This window comes from Ctenopharyngodon idella, chromosome 3 (genome assembly GCF_019924925.1).
Source record: "Ctenopharyngodon idella isolate HZGC_01 chromosome 3, HZGC01, whole genome shotgun sequence".
Lineage (NCBI taxonomy): Eukaryota > Metazoa > Chordata > Actinopteri > Cypriniformes > Xenocyprididae > Ctenopharyngodon > Ctenopharyngodon idella.
Window position 1 is genome coordinate 50,524,710 of NC_067222.1, and position 22,747 is coordinate 50,547,456.

Here is a 22,747-nt window from a genome sequence, read left to right on the forward strand (position 1 = left end):
ACGCATATGTATAATTTCCCCCTGGTCATTACTGATATTTTTTTACACAAACCCTGCAAAACATATGCATAAAGGCGGGAACACACCAAGCCGACGCTGACAAACTAGTTGTGACGAAAGCAGACTGCGGGGTTGGCTCACGTCGGCAGCGTCTGTGTCCAAAGTTGCCCTGACACACCAAACCAAAGCTAGACAGGCGACGGCCAAGTAGCACGTCAGTTCTGCACCTGCGTAAGATGAAATGCCTTTCTGAACCAGATAGTGGCAGTATCTGAGTTCACTTCCTGTGAAGTTTCAGCTCAAAATACCCCATTGTTTTTATGTGTGCTGAAAATAAAAAGGAAGCGGCGAAAGAAGAAGGGAAAAGAGCTTGAGGTAAGCAGTTATTAGTTTTATGCGATTTCATGTCGCATTTTTATTGGCTGGTCAGTAGATGTAGGTCGTATCAGCCAACACACTGTGCGTTGATCATGCTGAATTTATGACACTGTCAGAAAATGATCGTAGGCTATGTGTCTTTCACATTATTTACTTTCCCTTAGAGGAAATATCATGATCTCACTTTAAGGTATTTTTGCTTTGGTCTTTATTTTTATTGACAAAGTTATAAATAGAATTCTTTCTTAATGTGTTTGTATTTCTGTCTCCTTTCAAATGGCTACACTGTTGTCCACATTTTTGGGGTTCAGATAGGTGTAGGGAAGCTCCAAATTCTTGTTCCGCTCCTCGATGAGATCCGACAACTCCCTCAGATCCTTTTGAAACTCTTCGATGAGCTTGCAGGGGACGTCTTCATCATACAGATTTTCTGGGAACTGTCCCAGAGGGTACTACGGACAGGGTAACAAGATTGTAATCGTAAATAACATGTTGATAATAAACATATTTATATCAATGTTTAACGCTGCGTATGACAGAACACTAATATTCTGCAAGAGTCCACTGCAACACTATGCTCACAGTTTGCTAAATGTCCTTTGTAATGTAACAGTCAGGTAATGCAAACCAGAGGAATGAAAGCAGTGTAAGTAAGAAATTGACATCCAGAGAAATATCATGCCATACACGAATGTTTTCACAGAATTGCAGTCTTTTAATATGTGCTCTGATGATGTACAAACTCACATGGTCTGCAGAATCCTTGCTCAGCAGTCTCAGGACAGCCATCCCATTCACCGTCGTGCTCACATCAGGAAGGGTCTCCAGGATCGTGTCCTCAGTGGTCTGGCCTTTCTCCTTGGGAGGGGGCTTTCTGAGGGCACTGGGGAAGTTAGGCATCCAGCCGCCAAAGTCAAACTGGGCGGAAAGGAGTGGTGAAAATTATGACATGTAAGCCAAATATTCACAAAGAATAATAAGAACACATAATTAACATCACTTAGGCCATGAAAAGTGGATATGGACAGGTTTTTCTTATTGTTGTGGAATACTTGCTCTAGGGGCTTGAAGTATCTTGAGGTAATGTTAATAACACAGTTAAAAGGCAGAGTCCACAAATCTGTTGAGCTCAATAGCCAATCAACTGAAACCCCTCCCCTTCATGCTCTGAAGCTTGATTGGCTGGCATTGTTTATGTTTGTTACTGATTCACAGAGCCAGGATAACAGAGGGTTTTTTGAGCTCGGACACTGAACAGACAGCTAGAGGAATGTGTGGAGCAATACGCTGGATTTGAGAAAAAGTGTATGGGATTAGGATCAGGGATTGCAGCTTTAATGGCTCTGTGTGACTGGAAGTGAATTGACTTGTACTAACTGACCTGTCCATTGTTTACAGCGGCATGTTGGGCTGATGCAGTGAAGATCACCATGGTGACAAACTTGACGAGCTCTGTCACAGTCTGAAGAGATGATGGTATTCCTGTGAAGAAGAATGAAAGGCTGTTTCTGTGAGGAACTCAATTTAGGACGTTTATACATGCGTACGCGCACACACCGAAATGGAGAGTTGAGCCATAAACTACAAACTACTTTTGACTATTGAGCTGGTTCAATTCTAGTCCATGAAACAGATAATTACACTGGGGTTTACAAAACAGGTTGTGCCTCAAAGCAAATATGTCTATGCTATGCTGTGCAAATACTGAGATGATCACAAAAAAGAAAAGGAAACCTTTTATGAATTAAATGTCCTGATATGGCAACAGTTCCTTGCATACTCATTGGTCTAGCCCATTTCATTTCCGTTAATCGCTGCCTATTCTAGCTTATGCTGAAAGCTGTATTGTGAACGCTTCTTGAGTCTATATCTAATCACTTGTTGTATTCCTCACTTTGGATAAAAGCGTCTGCCAAATGAATAAATGTAAAGGTAAATGATAACACACCTGAGCCATCTCTTCCCAGGAAGCCATTGGTGAATATCTCACTGATCCATCGCTGCAGCTCTGTGTCCTCCTGCACGTGTGCATCACTTTGATAGTAGTGTGACAAGAAAGCCGCAACAAACCTGTAAGCAACACAGTCAGATGTTTTCCAGGTTTACATATTCACAGTTTACCTTTTTTTTTTAGATTTGCTTTGCATTTATTTCTTAAGCTGGAATTTATTCAAAGTGACTTGCAACACAGTACAGCATGAGCTTACGGATTAAACCCATGAACCTGTATAACTGACACTGTATTTGTTGAAATATGAATCAGAAAGTTCAGAATGTATTAGTTCAGCCCTAAAAACTGGATGTATTATGTAACACACATACACATAGTTGGAAAGTAGAAAAGCATAAAGCCTATTTAAAAACACTAGATTAACTCCACTGGTAGTCATACTTGTTGATGATGTTCCACAGTTTCATCCCATCATCTCTGTAGTAGTAGTGGGGTACATTCTCCAGGCCTCTTTCAGAGATGTTATCAGGAAGACAGAGGGCGCTGTAGGTCAGGGAGGCAGTAGCACGCTTCAGCAACGTTGCCAATGACTCTCCGCCTACTCCTGCATACTAAGAGTTAATGGAGAAAAGACACATGACATAAAGTTAGGTTAAAGGCTGAATTCAACAAAAGTGTATTGGATTATAATTGAAGTTTTGACCTCTAGTGCCTCTTTAACAATGCTATTTGCATACCATGGTAATGACCCCATCCTTGGATATCAGCCGATTCCGGGCCATGATGTTGATCTGGAGCGTGTATCGGATATGGGGAAAGAGGAGCTACAGACGGAAAAGTAAGTAAGAGATTTGCATTCACTGAAGTCATATTCTTTAAAGATGAAAATATATTCATGAAAAATTAATTTTAATTTCTTGTGTGTGAGTGTGTGCATTATTGCACGTGTGTGTGTGTGTGTGTGTGTGTGTGTGTGTATCTGTGCCCGCAAGCCTTCTTTTGTAGGGGACTCCCTTCACTACATTCTCAAGTTATTTTTACATGAATTATAGAATTTGAAGAATGATTCCGTTTTTTGAAAAAAGTTACAGGAAGATGAATGGGTTTGAGTAAGACATTAGTGACCCCTCGTGTACCCAATGTTCTGAGTAGGCTGTGTTCACAGGCTATAGTGAACTAAATAATGAAGGGGAGCAACACCTCTGAGGTTAAATAGACAACTGCAACCACAGACTACAACTGCAAAAACTCCCTACCGTCAAAATGTATAGAGGTAACTTTTGCCAAAAGTTTTGGGACGCCTGCCTTTACGTGAATTTTAATGACATCCCATTCTTAATCCATAGGGTTTAATATGGAGTTGGCCCACCCTTTGCAGCTATAACAGCTTCAACTCTTCTGGGAAGGCTTTCCACTAGGTTTAGGGGTGTGTTAATGGGAATTTTTGACCATTCTTCTAGAAGCGCATTTGTGAGGTCAGGCATTGATGTTGGCGAGAAGGTCTGGCTCACAGTCTCCGCTCTAATTCATCCCAAAGGTGTACAGTCGGGTTGAGGTCAGGACTCTGTGCAGGCCAGTCAAGTTCCTCCACACCAAACTCGCTCATCCATGTCTTTATGGACCTTGCTTTGTGCACTGGTGCGGAGTCATGTTGGAACAGGAAGGGGCCATCCCCAAACTGTTCCCACAAAGTTGGGAGCATGAAATTGTCCAAAATGTCTTGGTATGCTGAAGCATTAAGAGTTCCTTTTACTGGAACTAAGGTTCAAGCCCAACCCCTGAAAAAACAAACATTCTTTCACAAATGTTTGTAGAAGCAGTCTGCATGCCTAGGTGTTTGATTTTATACAGGAGTGTCCCAATACTTTTGGCAATATAGTGTATATTAATTAACTCGCTATCATTCTCTCTCTGTGGATGTGGCATGTCTGGAACATACCCGTTTTGCTAAGAGCCCTCACCGTTCACACGTCAAATCAACTCATGCATGACAGATTCAGTACCTTGTAGAGAGGGTGTGGAGGTGGAAGATTGCGCAACGTTGCCATGGTGAACACCTCTGCCAGCAGGTGAGTTCTCAGCAGGTGAAAGTCGACCTCGTGAACGCCAAACTCTGCATTTCGGACGAAGATCTTGGCCAGTTTCCCAATCTGCCTTTGAATCCGTTGGGAGGAAGATGGGATTCTCTTTGCTGGGCTTTTGCCTTAACTGTGCAGAATGAATTTGAACATGCATGAAAAATGTACAAACGGTTTCTGAGGGAACCTAGGTTATTTTGCCTACTGATCAGTTGTACATTACACATCACCTTTTGTTTCTTTTTAATAAGTAGATTGTTACCTCATCTTTCAAGATTTATTCATCTGAATTTAATTTAATAATGCCCCCCGACATTTGTCGCCTAGGTCCTCTTTCGGTCGAAGCACTTCGACGTCACCCTGTATGGGATATCACTTCTTGAGCATTTCCCAGCTGAAGCAAATTCTAATCCCATTATGGCTGTGTCAGTCAGCTTTAAAGTCGTCCCCCTGCAGCTAGCCCTAAAGCTAGATGTTACCCCAGCTCTTTCCTCCTCAGCCAGAGGCAGAAGCTTCTCTTTTCTGCCTCCTCAGCGTGGTCTATAGGGGCCTTCCTCTGCCTTACTCCTTTCCTCTCAGGAAACAAGCTGCTGATGCACCAATGAAGCCACAACACCCTACCTGTACTGGATCTAGTTTTCAGTCCCTAGTGGCGGGGTCTCCCCTTTTGGCCACACTCTGGGTGGGGAATGCATTGCCTGCTCCTTCTCCAACAGACTGAGTGTGGCAATCTGATGGGGAGGTATGACACCTGCACATCTCCATTCTGTGCCTCTCCAACATCTCTGCCAGTCTGCCCAGGACCTGTGCCATAAATCTCCCATACAGGTTGATGTCAAAGTGCTTCGAATGATCTCTCCGATCTCTGAGGGAGAACACAAGATGTCCCCCCGTCTGCCTCAGTGCTCACAATTGTTGAAGTGCAGGACAGAGGCAGAACCAGTGGTGTGTACCAGCTTTAAAGCCAACTGACGTCAGCACGCTGTTACTTCACAGCAGGATTAGAATTGGCTTCAACAGGGACATGCTCAAGGAGCGATATCTCATACAAGTTTGACCTCTCGTGTTCTCCCTCAGAGAACTGAGCTTATATTCATAACCCATATATTTCTGCACTTCCTTGCCACTGTTGCTTCTGACTTGCTTAGTTGGAAAAATGGGAAATGACACCATTTTCTTTAAGAGCTGCTGTGCAGCCAATATTATTTACCAGTTTTCACTGTAAAGCTGCTTTGACACAATCTGCATTGTAAAAATTGCTATATAAATAAAAGTGACTTGACTTCAAATGCAAGATTTTCACCTGTATGGCGATAGGCAGCATCATGCCATGGGGGTTACTGTACAGCAGGACCAGGGGAGCCGTGAGGTACTGCTGCCTGCCACTGACTACATTTCCCGCCAGCCCATCCAACATCTTATAGTCAGACAGGAAGATGTTCCCTTTCTGGGTGTGGGGGTAGATCATACCAAATAATGAAAATTAGACAAAACCAATGCAAACCAGACCCAGTAATTCCAAATCATGCCAGTAGCGAGTAGTGTACCTTCATCTCCTGCTCCAAGCTGCTCCCTCTTAGGGAGTCTTTGACCATGTCGTTTGTGACGGGGAAATTCTCGGGCAGCTTTGAGCAGCGCTGGATCATCATGGGATTTAGGCCATTCAGAAACTGGTAGCCAAAGAACTCGTCCTCATCCCAGTGCTCCTGAATGTATTCTGCAAAGCATGCTATTTCAGAACATATGCTGCAGTACAGACTGTACTTGTAATACAGTCATTTTGAACAGTTCAGTTGGTTTAAAATGATTACCAATGGTTTTCACTTTTTCACAAAGAATTACTTCCAGTTGGCTCAGGTTTTTCCACGATCTTCTGCTGTCAGCTAATCCAGTTAGCTTCAGAGCAGCTAACCTACACACACAGAATACACAGCGACACAGTTAAAACATTAATAGCGGAACTAACCTTCTTATACAACCTATGATTTATAGCTTTAGTTGTGAGCATTTTCGTAGTTACTATTAGATATTATTACTGTCTTCAATAAGGCAAAGCTATTTAGCGAATGCCATCCACTTACATGCATAATACACTGAATATAAATGGATCTTGTTTTTAAATCACCACAGTTAAAGGAACACTCCACTTTTTTGTAAATAGGCTCATTTTCCAACTCCCCTAGAGTTAAACAATTGAGTTTTACCGTCTTTCAAATTCATTCAGCCGATCTCCGGTCTGGCGGTACCGCTTTTAGCATAGCTTAGCATAGTTCATTGAATCTGATTAGACCGTTAGCATTTCGCTCAAAAATGACCAGAGTTTCAATATTTTTCCTATTTAAAACTTGACTCTTCTGTAGTTACATCGTGTACTAAGACCGACAGAAAATGAAAAGTTGATGAAAAGCAGGAAAATACCAAAATGAGCTAAATTCATTCCCTTTAAAGTGGAAGTACAGAAATTGAGTAACTCATAGCCAGTGAATAACAACATTATTAACCTTACGGCTTCTAGAGTGTGTAACAAGGAGATGAACACTACAGGAGGGTCACTTACTGCTTTCCAGCATTGAAGTTAAACTCGGTTTCCTTTGCAAAAGAGAATCGGACTTCAGCTGGCAGAGCAAGTGCAATGTCGTAATCGATAACTTGGGGTGTGCCCTCAGCATACACGCGCCACCTGGGAGTGGAAAATTCAAATGGGTTTCAACGGAAAGAATTTAATTTCACTGAATTTATTTTAATATAACACAGACACCTGTGTTGGTGTGCTGCCCACAAACCTAAATAACTTTTGTTGCTCTTCTAGATGCCTCGTCCTTTGTCTTTGGGCTATTGGGTTGATGTCTTGGAACACGAGTGAAGCTGGAATGCAAATGCCAACATTAATTCACAATCTGATTCTGTTTGTTTGCAAAACAAATGTAGGCTAAATTTTGTATGCATTATTACTTGATCATAGGATGATGACTTGATGACGTGCGTTTTTGTGATTTATGAGGACACATTTGTATAATGACATTGGTATTACACTGTTATTACGACGTAAACATTTCATGAGTCCTCATATTTGAAATAGCTTTAAAAACATACTGAACAATGTTTTATTAAAAATGCAGACAGTTTCCTGTGAAGGGTAGGTTTAGGAGTAGTGTAGGGGGAGAGAATGTACAGTGTGTACAGTATAAAAAAACATTTGATAGCAAAACAAACTTGTGTGTGTTTCAAGTACACTGGTAAATGAGAATTTTGCCCATGACCTGAATTGGAATTGCCTACCTTTAGCAGGTCTTAAAATGAGCCTCTCGTTGCTGTCAAGCCAGCTGTAGCACGGAAACAAAATCTCGTCACCTTCGGGCGTCTTGATCAAGATCTTATCGCAGAACCACTGGTTGTAAAGAAGACACATAAACGGCTTGGAGTAGATCTCGACAGATACGAGCTCTCCCAGTGACGCCTTACAGTGTATCTTAAATGCTCGCTCCTGCACAGACATATTGTAATGAATCGTCACATCGGCTGGGATCCATTTGCATGCTTTATTGAACAAGAGCGTAGTCGTACAGGCAGGGTAGATCAGGAGCAAACAGGTATGATATAGGGCAGGCAGAATCGTAGACAGATAACAGGCAATAGTCAGGGCTGGCAGATAACACTCACTGATCAGGATACAAAGCACAGGTCAGGGACAGGCAGCAGAGGTTCGTAAACGATAAACAACAGAATCAGCAACGGGTAATCAGTCAGACAGAATAATAACGCTCAGAATTGTACACCACGGCAATACAAGACTTCACAATTGACTGTGGGAAACGTGAGTCCTTATATAGTCCAGTGAATGAGCTACAGCTGGCAGATAATTAGTCCGGGGTGAAGGCTGATGGGAAATGTAGTGTATGAATGTTAGTACTCAGGTGAGGGCTCCCTCCGATGGCCAGAGGAGGGAGCTACGGAGTTCGTGACACATATTTACAAAGGCTTATTAGGGCCAATGTTTTTTCACTGAAATTTACTCCTCCAGCTCCATATTATTATTATTATTATTATTATTATTATTTACCTACAATGGCCCTAATGCGCCATTGTACATTGGGAAGATCATTTTAAGGTAAACATAAAATGCAATTTTTTTTGTAATCATTACTCCATACAGCATTTATACTCACTCTTTCAAATATCTTCCATTAATTGTAGTTTTCTGACTGACGATTTTTGAACCAAAACTCCTTACGGTTGGTTTAATTGGGTGCACTTACCGATCCTTGCCAAAACCCCTGAAGGTGGTTCAGATTCTGTTCCTCACTCTCAGCCTCAGTACCACGCAGCTGGATGTAGATGAGGCTAGTGGTGCCCGCCAAGAGCTGCTTTCCTGTGTGCGCCGTTACTGTGTAGATCATCATGGCTGTTCTGCAAAGAAATGAAAATCAAATATGAGTGTCACTGTCACTTGATGGAGGATCTGGTGAAGCTGTCAGCGATCAAAATATTGATGTTGAGGATGTTGAAAATGATAGTTTTGCTCAAAATGAACCCTTCCAAGCTCCAAAATGAAACAAAATATGCTTTATTTTATTCTTCTGTAATGGTTACTCTAATATTAGGGAAGTTTTATATTATCATGGCAGGTGGAGATCCATCTGTGTTATATATAGTTCTGGATCGCTAAAGACCCAAATATGTAAGAATGATTGGCAAAACATTGATGCATTGAAGTGTTAAAAAGTGTTGGCCTTAGGTGGACGATAAATGTTAACAAGAACAGTCGGAACTGGGCCATTAATCTGTAAAACAATGGACTCAAATGAAGTGAATTCAAGCACAGTTACACACAACACTTTCCACTTCTCGTTGTAAATGACTGCAAGACCTCCTGAAGTATATTTCAACATTTTCAGTTTGTTCAAATGTGTTCAAAAGTGAAAGGGTCATTATTGGTCATGTGAATGTAACTGTAAGTCACAAGTATAGACAAACATGTACACACATTCTTCCCTAACCCTGATTTAACCCTAAATGACAGTGAATAGTGAATAGCACAGCTTACAACAGCTTCACACATGCTTACAACCCTGGTTGTAAGCATGTGTGAAAACACCATTTGATTCAATTCAATTCATTTAGTTTTCTAGATTTGTAACCAGAATTACAGAGTTTAAATATAAAAATATAGCCAAATACAAATCCAATAAGACTTCCTTTAAAATTACAACAGGGGTGGATCTAGAAAATTATTTGTAGGGTGGCAAAGGGGTGGCATGAGGTCTATGAGGGGTGGCGACACCAGAGCAAGCATCAATGCATAGTTTTTGGAGATTTAAGGCCTGACATACAAAATTGTATTCACAAATATTGCATTACCACAAAAAAAAATCTATACAGTTTAAAATAAAATAAATAACAAGACTTCAATATCCATCATTGCACCAAGTCAAGACACTATATGAAAAACATCAACAGATTATTATTTTGAGCTTGTATCACTTAAGGAGATGACTGTTTTATTAATATTACACAGGCTACTTCGATGGTATAAATCACATTTTAGTGCAAGTTAAAGAGCAACAAAAGCTTTTGAATTTCCAGTTTTGCAAACAATTTTTGAGTTTCTGTTATTAAAGGATTAGTTCACTTTCAAATGAAAATCACCCCAAGCTTTACTCACTCTCAAGCCATCCTAGGTGTATATGACTTTCTTCCTTCTGATGAACACATTCGATATTTGATAGATATTTGAATATCCTGACGCATCCGAGCTTTATAATGGCAGTGAACAGGGGTCACGAGTATGAGCTGAAGAAAGTGCTTCTATATTCATATACCGCCTTCCGTATTCAATGTACGAAGAAAGTGTAAAACTCTTGCAGTTCAAAAGCTTACGCTACGCCTTCCCTAATCAACTTACGGAAACTTGAATACGGAAGGCGGTCTGGCGGAAGCTAGATATTTTACTTCATAACTTAAAATATGGGTATTTTTTTACACAAACACATTGCTTCGCTTTAGAAGGCCTTTATAACCCCCCAGAGCCGGAATATGTTTATGATGGATGGAGGATGGATGTGGATGGAAGCACTTTATTCAGCTCATACTCGAGACCCCTGTTCATTGCCATTATAAAGCTTGGATGCGTCAGGAGGATATTTATTAATATAACTCCGACTGTGTTCATCAGAAAGAAGAGATGGCTTGAGGGTGAGTAAAGCTTGGGATCATTTTCATTTGAAAGTGAACTAATCTTTTAACAGTGATGGGAATGTCTGTGTGTTTTCACCCAGAATCAACCACATACTCACACATACACACCCTATCAACCACATATGCAACTGCATGCCAAGAGCCAAGCAACCATCCAGAATCTTCTAACAAAACTTTAGCAAACACCCAGAACATTGATCTATTCTGGCCTAACTGACCAAACTATTTAAAACAAGACTTTAAGTTGGCTTTATGACAAGCCAGCATAAATTTGTCTTTCAAACTTTTCAATCTAGTTATTGTTTTTCTTGAATGCTAACGCACCATCCATAACACAATTCAACATTTTCTCTCAACTATAAACACAATCTCGAAACTATACATCAACTTGCACAAACCTCAAACTTCCAAGTCAAAATAAAATGTTCTAGTCAAAAACGTATTCTCTTCTGACAAAATCAAATGCACCACAATACAGTAGCCTTTACTGTCAATTACAGTACAGTAAAAAAAGTAAATTCAGCATCCTCTGCAAATTTGGACAAATTTCATTACAGTATATACAGTACTATAGCAGTGTATTGTCTTCTGACTCAAGACTATATCCCAGTCATTTCTTAGTTCTGCAAAAATACAGTACACATTAAAAATGGCTACAAAGAAAGCTGACAATCACAAGTTTGAGGGTGTTACAACATGTGCTCCAGTTTACTGTACATAGAATAGTGAAATTTCCCTCATCTAAAGTACTGGTACTGTAATTATACTGTATGTGTAAGTTTAAAACACTCGTAAATAATTCTTTCAGCTCTCAGACTTTGACTGGTGTGTCATGAGTTTTACTATCTAATGTTGTCATTTTAAATGTTTTGAGAAATGTGTCTTTGTTTTGAGAACTGATGGTTTGGGAAACTGGGCCAACTTAATCACTAAATGTGTTAGCAATTGAGAAAAACTAAAATACGTTTAGATTCTTACCTAACTCTGCTATTAGTTTCTGTGATCGGGATCTTCTTATTGATTTCATGTTATTGTTTCGTCACATGACAAAAATACCTTTATCCATGATGAAAGTGGAGCGGGCGGGTGGTGAATCAGCTCGCCAAAAAATTACGGAAATGAATCTCAGACATATTTGGATGGGATTACATTTCTCACAGAACTTCTGAGTTAGCCGAGAAGCAGTAATTTTCCGTTTCACGAACAAATGGAAAAAACAATTCGTAAGTGAACTTGGCTGCGCTGTGTTTTTGACTCACGAAGAACGGGTTCATAAGAGTCATTCGTTAATGAAGCTGACTACAATGCAGTTTATTGAAAGATGTGTTTTCTTGCCATTATTTTGCGTTACGCTGTCTTTTTTAGGTCATCACATTGAAGTGCCACTGCAGTACTTGAAACACTGCTTACATTTATATTTTATTCTGTGATAATTCTGGGGTGGCAAAGCTTTTTCTTAGGGTGGCAGTTGCCACCCCGGTAGATCAGCCCCTGGTCTCAAAGCTTCAGATGTTTTCTTTGGAGCCCCGCACATGAAAAAAAGTAAATCATGTGCATGCTTTACATAGTTGTTCCCTCAATTTATAAATCGTGCACACGATTTAACCTACTATTTTTTTCCTGCATGTCATGTGCGGGGCTCCGTAGTTGTCACGATCACTGTCTGTTCCTGTCAGTTCCTGGACTCCACTTCCCATAATCCTCCCTTCCAATCACATGCACCAATCACCAATTGCCACACACACCTGCAGATCATTACCTGGACTATTTAAGACACACACACACACACACCCTTTGCGAAGTCTTGATTTGCCCCGGTGATCAACTCTGAGCGTTTTCTTGTGGACTGCTTACCCTGTTACCGTTGGATTGTTTATTCGTTGTGATTCTCTGCTGCCTGCCCTGAACCTTGCCTGTGTACTGGACTGTGATTGTTTGCCGCCTGCCCTGATCTCCGCCTGTGACCCGATACAGTTTGTCTGCTGCCTGCCTCGACCATTGCCTGTCCCGTTTATGTCTTTGCCTTTGCCCCTGTCTGCCTTGGTGACTATTCTCAATAAAGCTGCAAATGGATCCCCGCTCTGCCGTCCCATCATTACAGAAGACTTCGCCAACACATGGATCCAGCGGCTTTCCTGAAGAACAATGGCCCGGTAGGAACATCGCACAATTGTTATTAGGACTCACGCAGGGCACACGATCGATAGAGGATTATATCACAGAATATTTGAACATTGCTTATTGGTCAGATCTGCCGGACTGCGTGCTCATAGACTTTTTCTGTGAGGGCATCAATCAGCCACTTAAAAAACAACTCATTCGTGAGGGACCCCGTTCATCTTTAAGTCTGTTTTTGGATTATGCTTTATTGACTGTTGGCTCTCCATTTACTGTGGGTGTCGTGGAGAAATGCGACACTTCATCCATTCACGTAATGGCCGCCGCGCCAGATGACGCTCACAAAATGGCGGCCACCATAATAACAACACCAAGTCAAGTCAGCGCTGATTATCCTGAACCAAGTCAAGTCACAGTTGACCTCCGTGAGCCAAGTCACGTCTCCTCTGATCTTCCAGAACAACGTCATGTCCCCGCTGTTCTTCTAGAGTCACGTTACGTCTCTGGATCTGTTTGGGAGCAGGGTGGGTTGCGTTCCAGTGTGGCTGATCCACCGCTGACTTCAGCACGAGCGGCTGGCATTCCTAAGCCTCCGCCGGCCGCTTCGCACTCAAGCCCGCTGGCCGCGACGCCCTCAAGCTCGCCGGTTGCTACGCCCTCAAGCTCGCCGGTTGCTACGCCCTCAAGCTCGCCGGTTGCTACGCCCTCAAGCTCGCCGGTTGCTACGCCCTCAAGCTCGCCGGTTGCGACGCACTCAACCTCTCGGGATGCTATGGACAAGATGGCTGCTTTGCCAGTGCCCACGGGCAAGATGGCCGCCCCGCCAGTGTCTGGGAACATAGGGGTCGTCCCAGCCAGTGAGTCCGCTCCACCCCGTGAGCCCGCTGCAGCGCCCACCGAGGAGGTAGGCACAGAGCCACCGCCTCAACCATTCAAACGGAGGAGGAGGAGGAAGAAGGCTTCCTCCAGCCCTCAAGGCCCGGAGGCCTTCCCAGAGCCCGCTGTAGGCCCGGAGGCCGTCCCAGAGCAGCCCGCTGCCGTCCCAGAGCAGCCCGCTGCCGTCCCAGAGCAATCCGCTCTTCCTGATACAGCCACGGAGGCCGGCACCGAGCTCCTCGCCCTGCCGGCGCCACCCGAGCTCCTCGCCCTGCCGGCGCCACCCGAGCTCCTCGCCCTGCCGGCGCCACCCGAGCTCCTCGCCCTGCCGGCGCCACCCGAGCTCCTCGCCCTGCCGGCGCCACCCGAGCTCCTCGCCCTGCCGGCGCCACCCGAGCTCCTTACCCACGAAACCGCCACGGCCTCCGTTGAATTCCCCAAGAACTTTTTTGGGGGGGGCCATATACCTGAGGGTGGGGAGCTTGTGGGTGGGGACCCTGCACGGCCGCGATCATCAGCGGCCTCCGAATTGCTTGAGCTTGCGGGTGGGGACCTTACACGCCCACGGTCTTCAACCGCCTGTGAACTGCTGTGGCCGGCTACGGACCCTGACCTGCCGTGGGCGCCCAAGCTACCTGACCTGCCGTGGTTGCCCAAGCCACCTGACCCGCCGTGGTTGCCCAAGCCACCTGACCCGCCGTGGGTGCCCAAGCCACCTGACCCGCCGTGGCTGCCCGTGGCACCTGACCCGCCGTGGCTGCCCGTGGCACCTGACCCGCCGTGGCTGCCCGTGGCACCTGACCCGCCGTGGCTGCCCGTGGCACCTGACCCGCCGTGGCTGCCCGTGGCACCTGACCCGCCGTGGCTGCCCGTGGCACCTGACCCGCCGTGGCTGCCCGTGGCACCTGACCCGCCGTGGCTGCCCGTGGCACCTGACCCGCCGTGGCTGCCCGTGGCACCTGACCCGCCGTGGCTGCCCGTGGCACCTGACCCGCCGTGGCTGCCCGTGGCACCTGACCCGCCGTGGCTGCCCGTGGCACCTGACCCGCCGTGGCTGCCCGTGGCACCTGACCCCCCGTGGCTGCCCGAGTTCCTGGACCTGCATTGGAGACCCCGTTCCCGTCTGCCAACAGGTCTCCAATGTACCCACCCCCCCTCCCTATCTGTGCCATTTACGCCGCGAGGACGCGCCTTCCGGAAGGGGGGCGTTATGTCACGATCACTGTCTGTTCCTGTCAGTTCCTGGACTCCACTTCCCATAATCCTCCCTTCCAATCACATGCACCAATCACCAATTGCCACACACACCTGCAGATCATTACCTGGACTATTTAAGACACACACACACACACACCCTTTGCGAAGTCTTGATTTGCCCCGGTGATCAACTCTGAGCGTTTTCTTGTGGACTGTTTACCCTGTTACCGTTGGATTGTTTATTCGTTGTGATTCTCTGCTGCCTGCCCTGAACCTTGCCTGTGTACTGGACTGTGATTGTTTGCTGCCTGCCCTGATCTCCGCCTGTGACCCGATACAGTTTGTCTGCTGCCTGCCTCGACCATTGCCTGTCCCGTTTATGTCTTTGCCTTTGCCCCTGTCTGCCTTGGTGACTATTCTCAATAAAGCTGCAAATGGATCCCCGCTCTGCCGTCCCATCATTACAGTAGTTTTCAGCACATGTGTGAAAACATGTCAGTTAATTATAAATCATTATTATTCAGCACAACTTTACCCATCTCACATTTCACAGATCTGCATTCAAAAGTGAAAATATTGTATTTAAGGACTTTTTTCATCTATTTTTGAAAATAGATAAAAAAAAACAAAAGAAAGATGTAACACTCACCTCAAACAATATTTGAAGACTTTTCTTTTTTTTCTTCTGAACTGTCGTGTTGAACAGCGGCTCTGAAATTGGTCACTTTATGTGAAATAAAGGAAGTGAAACTGCTTTTCAAGTGTCAGTGACAGTCAGACGTCAGCAAACACACTAACTCTTCTCTGAAATGTGTGTTCTCACTAAACTGAACTGTTTATTGTAGCTTTTTCAAGTTTTGAATACAACCCAAATTCTGGAAATGTAGGGACGTTTTTTAAATTTCAAAATAATATGAAAACTAAAAGACATTCAAATCACTTGAGCCAATATTTTATTCACAATAGAGCATAGATAACATAAATGTTTAATCTGAGAAATTTTACAATTTTATGCACAAAATGAGCTCATTTCAAATTTGATGCCTGCTACAGGTCTCAAAATAGTTGGGACAGGGGCATGTTTACCATGGTGTAGCATCTCCTCTTCTTTTCAAAACAGTGTGAAGACGTCTGGGCATCGAGGTTATGAGTTTCTGGAGTTTTGGTGTTGGAATTTGGTCCCATTCTTGCCTGATATAGGTTTCCAGCTGCTGAAGAGTTTGCAGTCCAGATCTGTAGGTGAAAGATCTTGACTGCAGGCAGGCCAATTCAGCACCCGGACTCTTCTACGACGAAGCTATGCTGTTGTAATATCTGCAGTATGTGGTTTTGCATTGTCCTGCTGAAATACACAAGGCCTTCCCTGAAATAGACGTCGTTTGGAGGGGAGCATATGTTGCTCTAAAACCTTTATATACCTTTCAGCATTCATAGTGCCTTCCAAAACATGCAAGTTGCCCATACCATATGCACTTATGCACCCCCATACCATCAGAGATGCTGGCTTTTGAACTGAACGCTGATAACACGCTGGAAGGTCTCCCTCCTCTTTAGCCCGGAGGACACGGCGTCCGTAATTTCCAACAAGAATGTCAAATTTGGACTCGTCTGACCATAGAACACTTTTCCACTTTGAAACAGTCCATTTTAAATGAGCCTTGGCCCACAGGACACGATGGCGCTCCTGGACCATGTTCACATATGGCTTCCTTTTTGCATGATAGAGCTTTAGTTGGCATCTGCAGATGGCACGGCGGATTGTGTTTACTGACAGTGGTTTCTGGAAGTATTCCTGGGCCCATTTAGTAATGTCATTGACACAATCATGCCGATGAGTCCCGAAGACCAATGAGGCCCGAAGACCAGTGACATCCAATAAAGGTCTTCGGCCTTGTCCCTTACGCACAGAGATTTCTCCAGTTTCTCTGAATAATTTGATGATGTTACGCACTGTAGATGATGAGATTTGCAAAGCCTTTGCAATTTGACGTTGAGGAACATTGTTTTTAAAGTATTTCACAATCTTTGTATGCATTCTTTCACAGCTCTGCCCATCTTTACTTCTGAGAGACTCTGCCTCTCTAAGACATCCCTTTCATAGCTAATCATGTTACAGACCTGATATCAATTAACTTAATTAGTTGCTAGATGTTCTCCCAGCTGAATCCTTTCAAAATTTCTTGCGTTTTCAGCCATTTGTTGCCAACTTTTTGAGACCTGTAGCAGGCAACAAATTTTAAATGAGCTCATTTAGTGGATAAAATTTCTCAGTTTAAACATTTGTTATGTTATCTATGTTCTATTGTGAATAAAATATTGGCTCAAGTGATTTTAAAGTCTTTTAGTTTTCATTTTATTCAAGTAAAAAAAAAACTTCCAAACATTTCCAGAATTCGGGTTGTACATGTTTTGAATATTATGGTGTTTCTTTCAGCACTAGGACCAATTTCTCAATACTTTTCTTCACTCTTCACACAGTGATCACAACATCAGTCTATGTGAGCTAAACTGTGGATCATTTATCCAGTGTCTTTGTGAGTGACAAACTCCTGTACGCTCCACTGCACTCTGAACAAGAAAAACTACACACAGATGTGAAAAATGTCTACTGTCTTCTAATAGCATTTTTAGAAGTGTTTGCTTTTGCAAAATATATGTGATGTTTTGCATGTTGTGTGTGTTTTGTGGTTTAGAGTTTTGAGAAATGGAGCCATAGTTTCAAGAACTGTGTGTAACATTTTAAAAACTGTATCAGCAGTGTTAAGATGAGAGTTGGTTAAGAGTAAACCTGTATCTTCTCTGTTAAGATGAAAGTTAGTTACGAAAACTGTGTGAAGAGTTCTGAAAAAGTGAACTAAGTGTTGAGAAATGTGTCCTAGTGACTGCAAAAAAGTGTAAATGTGTATCAAGTGGGTCAGTGTATGTTTTCATTTTGTCTTTCAAATTAAAATGAAATAAGCAGAAACAAGAAAACAGTGTCTGTTAGAAAGGCCGGGTTCCTGCGCTACTTTCCATCAGTCATCATCAGCGGAGAGAGTGACGAATGGAAGGTGTGAACGGGACTGTGTGTGAAGAAGTGTGTCAATAAACACATGGAAGTTGCCTGTTTATCAAGTATGATAAATGTTAAGCAGTGTGCGGTGTGAATATGATGGTAACCTGTCAAGAGATGAGTGTTTATCAGTGAGAACAATGTGAGGAAGGAAGGTCTTCGTCTGCTTCCAGTTCCTGTCTGCCTCTGCTGTGCTTTGTGTTTGTGCCTCCGTATAGTGTTGTTTAATCTCTATTTACTGTCTTTCCTTGTTATTTATATTGTTATTATAATCACCATATATCTGATATGATATCACATTATTCTGACATGGCTAGATTTAATCGAAATCATCGTCATCATATAGAAACTGTGTCTGTTCCCCGAATTAGTAAATACAAAAAATTCTCAAACCGATTTAAGGGTAAAAATGTAATTAATGTTAAACTAATAAAAACAGTCATTATACAGATGAACAACTGATGAAGCTTGGGTTGGTAAATATTAGCACTTATGATCACAGATCGGTGGAGGAGCTGCTCTGTAAGTGACCGGGGTGTGTTTGCTGCTACTCTTTTACTTTTACTATTCTTTTATTAGCTATATTAGTTTATTAGTATTATGTATTAGCTTTATCTTCTTGATCTTAAGATCAACATGGGATTTTATGGTGACGTGTGCAGAACGCTGTCTCTTTTTGTTTCTATGGATAACTCTCATCATGTGCTTGCTAACACCTGGTATGGGTGCGGATTCCCAATCTATCTCCTACACCAGAGATTTGATCCTGTCACTGCTCTATGCAGGATTTCCGTTTACCGTAGACCTGCCTGAAGCTATCAAACTTCAGCCGGAGAGGTGCAGAAGGCAGCGGAGGAGAGGCAGGTGCGGGAGGGTGAGACAGAGACTATGACGGAGGAAGAACCAGACACCTTTACCCTCTATGATACTGTGCAACGCCAGGTCACTTCGGAACAAAATGGAGGAGCTGCAGATTAACATCAGAGGCTGCTTTGAGTATCGGGATCAAGTCTAATGGTGTCTACAGAAACTTGGCTCCACAAGAATATTCCCGACTCGGCGGTGGAAATAGAGGGGTTTTCCATTATCCGGGCCGAGCCTACTGCATAAAGACAGTGATCCATCTTGCTATCATTCTGAGATAAAGACCTTTGAACAGTGGTGTGATGCCAATAAACTGATCTTAATATTAGAAAAACAGAAGAGATAGTGTTTGACCCCAGAGCAGTCGATGCTCACAGTCCTGTTGTTATTCATGACACTCACATTAAACAGGTGTGTTCCTGTAAGTTCCTCGCATCTACATCGATAACATGCTCACATGGCAGGTTCATGTTGATAATTTATGTACTAAACTCCAACAAAGACTGGCAAGGACAAAGGCCAATGACTGTCCCTGATTAGCACCTGATTACACAATAGCATTACTGTTTTATACTATTGATTCTTATTGTTGGTTATTGTTATTTATTGCTAGTTTTATGATATATGATATAAGTTATTTGTGCAATAATGGTGGCCGGTTTAGCTGTGCAATATGATGTCTGTCTACATGTTTTGTCCCCATGTTTAGATTGTTTAGGTGAGATACATGTGATTGAGTGACTTATGTATTGTGTTATTGTGTGATTTGGAAATGCAGCATTCACTAAGCCCAGAACAAATTTCTCCAAGGGGACAGTATAAAGTATATTGTATTGTATTGTATTATAACCTAGATGTGCTGTGTTTGACAGAAACGTGGCTAAAACCAGACGATTACATTACTGTAAATGAGTCCACGCCTCAAGATTACTGGGTAACACTTTATAATAATGATCCATCATTAATAGATAACAGAGTAATGCAGGACAAATGAGTAGTACTACATTAACACTTTAACTACTACTACTAATATGGAAATAATGTTAACTAATGTCGTGAATATGGCTCCCACGGCTCATCCTCCGGACCGCCGGAGGGAGCCATCTCCGGAATATTGACTCTTTGCCATTCGGACTCCATTTCCCATAGGCCCTCATTCCTGGGACTGATTGCACTTTCACCTGCACCACATCACACACACACTATGTAAGACACGCACGCACACCACATCTTTGCGAAGTCTTGATTTGCTACGGTAGTCATTTCTGAGCGTTAGTTCTGTGGACTGATATCTTGTTATTACCCGGACTGTTTGTTATCTGTGAACCTCTGCCGCCTGCCCTGAACTTTGCTTGTACCCTGGACTGTGATTGTTTGCCGCCTGTCTTGATCTCTGCCTGTGACCCGTCTCTGATTCCTGCTGCCAGCCTCGACCCCTGCCTGTCCCTGACTACGGTATTGCTCTGCCCTTTCCTGTACTGCTGATGTGTTTAATAAAGCTGCTTATGGATCCACACACTGTTGACCCATCATTACAGAAGACTTCGCCATCCAGCGATCCAGCAGCTTGGTCACAGATTTCCACCGAGCTATCCGCTCAAGCCAATCAGTTAGCGATGCATCACCATCAACTGAACCGCCTGACGTCGCTAACAGAGGAATTGGTAAAGACGCTACAAGGCCTACGACTCACTTCCGCCGAGGTCGTCACGCCGCCGCTCGCTGTGCCTGCCACGCCAGCCTTTCCCGCCTCTCCAGTGGTGAACCCCCGCCTAGCTCTGCCAGAGAAGTTCGATGGCACACCAACGAAATGTAAGGGTTTCCTTCTCCAATGTTCACTATACGTTAATCAACAACCCTCGCTGTATCCCACAGAAACCAGTCGCGTATCCTTCGTGTGCTCTCTGCTTACCGGCAAAGCGCTGGATTGGGCCACTGCTGTCTGGAGAGATGATAGCTCAGCATTCCCCACATTCGCCGAGTTCCTACGACGATTCAGAGAGGTGTTTGAACATCCCGCGGGGGGCCAAAGTCCGGGCGATCAGCTGCTCTCTCTCTCTCAGGGCAAATCAACGGCGGCTGAGTATGCTTTGCAGTTTCGCACTCTGGCGGCGCAAATCAACTGGGTGGAAGACACATTGAAATTACTGTTTCGTCGAGGCCTGACCATGGAATTGCAAGCGGAGCTCGCCTGTCGGGATGAAGGTAACTCATTGAACTCATTCATCGAACTTTCCATTCACATTGATAATCTCATCCGCTCACGACGCCCCACGCGAGCCGCCAGTTCTACCAGTTCAAACCCTGAACCCATGCAGCTGGGCTATTCTCCGCTTCAACCCGAAGAACGAGAGTGGAGACTTCAAAGGCACCTTTGTTTGTATTGTGGTCAGGCCGGTCACTTCAAGATTAACTGCCCAGTGCGTCCCACACCAACCAGATCCAAGGCGGTGAGTTCCTCCATCCTATCTGATTACTCAACCACCTGCCTCAAGGTTCCCGTTCAAGTCAGTGTTAATGAACAAATTGTCTCCGCACAAGCCCTTCTGGACTCTGGTGCAGCTGGGAACTTCATGTCTGACACTTTCGTTAAAGAACACAATATACCCTTAACAGACTGCCATTTTCCGTTAACAGTGGAGGCGCTAGATGGAAAGCCGATCGGAGGAGGAAGAGTGGCATATATCACAGAGGAACTCGGACTGCAGATCGGAATCCTTCACCACGAACGCATACAGTTCTATGTCATTCATTCACCCAACAACCCCATTATCCTTGGTCTGCCGTGGTTTCGAACCCATGATCCACATATTTCATGGAAGGAGGGACAGATATTGCAGTGGGACGGCGCTTGCCATAAAAACTGCTTACAGCCAGTCATCCCCCTGCCAATCCAAACGGCCCAGCTGAACGAAACCAACCCCGAAAAGCTTAACATCCCGGCCGAATACGCCGATTTGGCTGTGGTATTCAGCAAACAGAAGTCGACTGAATTACCACCTCATCGCCCTGGGGATTGCGCCATCGAATTGCTGCCAGGTACCACACCTCCCAAGGGCAGAATCTTCCCTTTGTCACAGCCCGAGTCCGCTGCTATGAAAACGTACATTGAGGAGGAGTTAGCCAAGGGGTTCATTCGACCATCCACGTCACCCGCCTCGTCAGGCTTCTTCTTCGTGAAAAAGAAAGATGGAGGACTACGACCCTGCATAGATTACCGAGGTTTGAATGACATCACCGTCAAGTTCCGTTATCCCCTGCCCCTGGTGCCCGCTGCTCTCGAACAATTACGACAGGCTGAGTACTTCACCAAGCTGGACCTCCGCTGTGCTTATAACCTCATTCGTATAAGGGAGGGAGACGAATGGAAGACTGCTTTCTCCACGACCACCGGCCACTACGAGACCCTTGTCATGCCGTTCGGGCTCTCCAACAGTCCGTCAGTGTTCCAGTCTTACATCAACGACGTGTTCAGAGACATGCTGAACCGCTGGGTCATTGTATACATTGATGACATCCTCATATACTCCCGGTCATTGGAGGAGCACATCCAGCACGTCCGAGCCGTCCTACAAAGACTTATCCAGCATCAATTATACGCCAAAGCAGAGAAGTGCGAATTCCATCAAACCTCCACCTCCTTTCTGGGGTATGTCATCAGCCGAGACGGGGTCGCTATGGATGATAGCAAGGTCAAAGCTGTACTTGACTGGCCCAAACCACATACACTCAAAGAACTACAGAGGTTTCTGGGCTTTGCAAATTTCTACAGGCGGTTCATACGCAATTTCAGCAGCGTTGCAGCTCCGCTAACCACCATGACTAAACGTCAGACATCTCGCTTGCACTGGTCCCCAGAGGCTGATGAAGCATTCACCGAGCTAAAGGAACGGTTCACCACGGCACCCATTCTTCGTCACCCAGACCCTGACCGACCCTTCATAGTGGAAGTAGACGCCTCTAACACCGGCATTGGAGCCATTCTGTCTCAGCGCCAGGGTACCCCTGAGAAAATGTTTCCCTGTGCCTTCTATTCCA

The 22,747-nt window shown here is 44.2% G+C and overlaps 2 protein-coding genes across 10 annotated transcripts; both read right to left on the reverse strand.

The window, feature by feature from the left end:
- Positions 1-383: 383 nt before the first annotated feature.
- LOC127508778 (hydroperoxide isomerase ALOXE3-like) lies at positions 384-15,509 on the reverse strand. The gene is given in 16 exon segments (XM_051887149.1): positions 384-830; positions 1,126-1,296; positions 1,760-1,860; positions 2,327-2,448; positions 2,771-2,940; positions 3,067-3,153; positions 4,333-4,473; positions 4,475-4,537; positions 5,711-5,854; positions 5,955-6,124; positions 6,219-6,319; positions 6,965-7,087; positions 7,191-7,272; positions 7,687-7,891; positions 8,664-8,814; positions 15,443-15,509. Coding segments are annotated over 15 exon segments (2,004 nt in total). The 5' UTR covers positions 8,808-8,814; positions 15,443-15,509; the 3' UTR covers positions 384-650.
- On the reverse strand, positions 12,535-15,256 carry LOC127508854 (keratin, type I cytoskeletal 9-like). 9 transcript variants are annotated; one of them, XM_051887308.1, is made up of 2 exons: positions 14,367-15,256; positions 12,535-14,285 (listed from the first exon to the last, which is right to left on the reverse strand). In XM_051887308.1, exons 1-2 carry the CDS (start codon positions 14,854-14,856, stop codon positions 13,693-13,695), a joined length of 1,083 nt encoding a protein of 360 aa, XP_051743268.1. In that variant the 5' UTR covers positions 14,857-15,256; the 3' UTR covers positions 12,535-13,692. The 9 variants fall into 9 exon arrangements, with proteins under 9 accessions (XP_051743268.1, XP_051743267.1, XP_051743266.1 ...); XM_051887307.1 differs by having other exon boundaries at positions 14,340-15,256; XM_051887306.1 differs by having other exon boundaries at positions 12,535-14,231; positions 14,286-15,256.
- Positions 15,510-22,747: the final 7,238 nt, after the last annotated feature.